This window comes from Cebus imitator, unplaced genomic scaffold, assembly GCF_001604975.1.
Source record: "Cebus imitator isolate Cc_AM_T3 unplaced genomic scaffold, Cebus_imitator-1.0 Scaffold43, whole genome shotgun sequence".
NCBI classification, from domain to species: domain Eukaryota; kingdom Metazoa; phylum Chordata; class Mammalia; order Primates; family Cebidae; genus Cebus; species Cebus imitator.
Window position 1 is genome coordinate 3,817,793 of NW_016107358.1, and position 1,936 is coordinate 3,819,728.

General features: G+C 42.2%; 1 protein-coding gene across 2 annotated transcripts in view; it reads left to right on the plus strand.

Moving 5' to 3' along the window:
• LOC108302928 (androgen dependent TFPI regulating protein) overlaps positions 1-1,936 on the plus strand; it is a 66,765-nt gene that overhangs the window by 12,707 nt on the left and 52,122 nt on the right. For both annotated transcript variants that reach the window (XM_037737829.1, XM_017526662.2), the window contains one exon: positions 980-1,081. In XM_037737829.1, the coding sequence (XP_037593757.1) occupies positions 980-1,081 (102 nt within the window). The remainder of the gene's footprint in view (positions 1-979; positions 1,082-1,936) is intronic.

The following is a 1,936-nucleotide window of genomic DNA, read 5'->3' on the forward strand; positions in this document are numbered from 1 at the left end:
GGGTCTCACTCTGTTGCCCAGGTGGGAGTACAGTGGTGCGATCTTGATTCACTGCGGCCTCATCCAGGCTCTATCGATCCCCCTGTCTCAGCTTTCCAAGTAGCTGGGATTATAGGTACATGCTACCATGCCTGGCTACTTTTCTGTACTTTTGGTAGAGACATGGTTTTGCCATGTCATCCAGACTGATCTTGAACTCCTGAGCTCAAATGATCTGCCTGCCTTGGCCTCCTAAAATGCTGGGATTACAGGCATGAGCCACCAAGTCTGGCTATAGCCAAGTTTTTAAAATTGACAATGAAGTCTGTTTATTTTTTTAAGGCTTAGAAATGGAACCTGTGAAATGTCAGATGATGGGAAGATCAGAAGTTTAATAGTTTTTAACTTCCTTATCTTTATATTGACTTTGTAGCATAGAGGATAGATGCTTTAACAAAAGAGCTAAGGAGTACAAGAGGAGATCAATTCAAAGTTCTGACACTAGGGAGATCCAGCCCTCAGTTGACTAGCTTGTGCATTTTCCTGGGAGTTTGGCACCTCTCATGGTTTTCAGCCTTCCTGCTTCCCCTAGCCATGCCTATTTAGAGGGTGGACAAGGAACATGTATGACTCAAGCCACTCCATGTGCCCACTTTTGGCATTCCTGGTGAAAGTTTAGAGAAAGAAGTTATTGGTTAAAATAAATGACTAATGGTCTGGGAATCCTGTTTATTCATATCTTCTCTGCCTGCCACGATGACAAATAATTGATCCCTAACTCTCTGGCACATTGAGGAGTCCCCAGAGAGAGCAGATATAGCAATGAAATGAAGGGGAAAATGCTTATTATAGAATTGGCATATATTATATTCCTATAATGTATATGTAAGATATCTTTAAAATGGTTATCTGTTTCTATTTAGCCGCGTTTCCTTGGTTATCTTAGAAAGCTCTCAGTAAAAACAAGTCTAATGATGTTATTTTGTGTTTTATTTTCCAGTTTGTATTTTTGGCATTCTGGATCCTTTTTCTCTACAATCGAGATCTTGTTTACCCCAAGGCCCTAGATACTGTTTTCCCAGTGTGGCTGAATCATGCAATGGTGAGTGAGGGGAAAATTCAGTGAACACAGAACACCAATAGCCTCTGTACTGAAAACTCCAAAGTGCCTTATTTATGTTTCCAAGTGTCTCAGTCCACAGCATCCAATCAATCCTCTCTCCTCACCCCATCACTGTTTATTTAAAGGGCATATTGAAGGTATGAAAGGAACACAGGCCAGTGCTATAATTGCAATGAGTCTACTGAGAACACACGAGACGTCCAGGCAAGAGTGTGCCACGTTGCTTAGGAAGTCATTGAAAAGACACAGGGATCTGAGAGGGCAGGCCTGAAAGAGAAGCAACTTCTGCAAATATGTCAGAAGCTTCTGATCTGTGGATGGAATCAAGCCAGCTTTATGAAAAAGCCCACTCCAACATCCAGAGAATATCTCATAGCTGAGTAGCAGCTATGTAAGTAACATACTTCGTCAGGACTCTACATCACAAATGGGATTCGCATTTACATATTTCTAGGAATATATTTCCATTTGGCTTTTTATTCTGGTTTGTGTTTTGGAGAGGCTAAATAGTCAACAGAGCCTGTTCTGAGATTTTTAGGTCGCTGGAATCTGAATACCAGTAACAGGGACCCAGACAAGCAGGGCTGACGTGAGGTTGTCCGGGTCTCGGTTGGAAGAGGATAACTGAGTCATTGGTGCGATGTGCACAAAGTAATTGTTCAAAGACCAAGCTCCACCTCTCCGTACTTACAAATGTATTTCCACATCAGTCAGGAGATTATAAAAAGTCTCAGATTCTGTGAAGCTAATGACATTAAAAACCAAGGGGATAGCTAGGGGTGGTGGCATGCACCTGTAATCCCAGCTACTTGGGAGGCTAAGGCAGGAGAATCA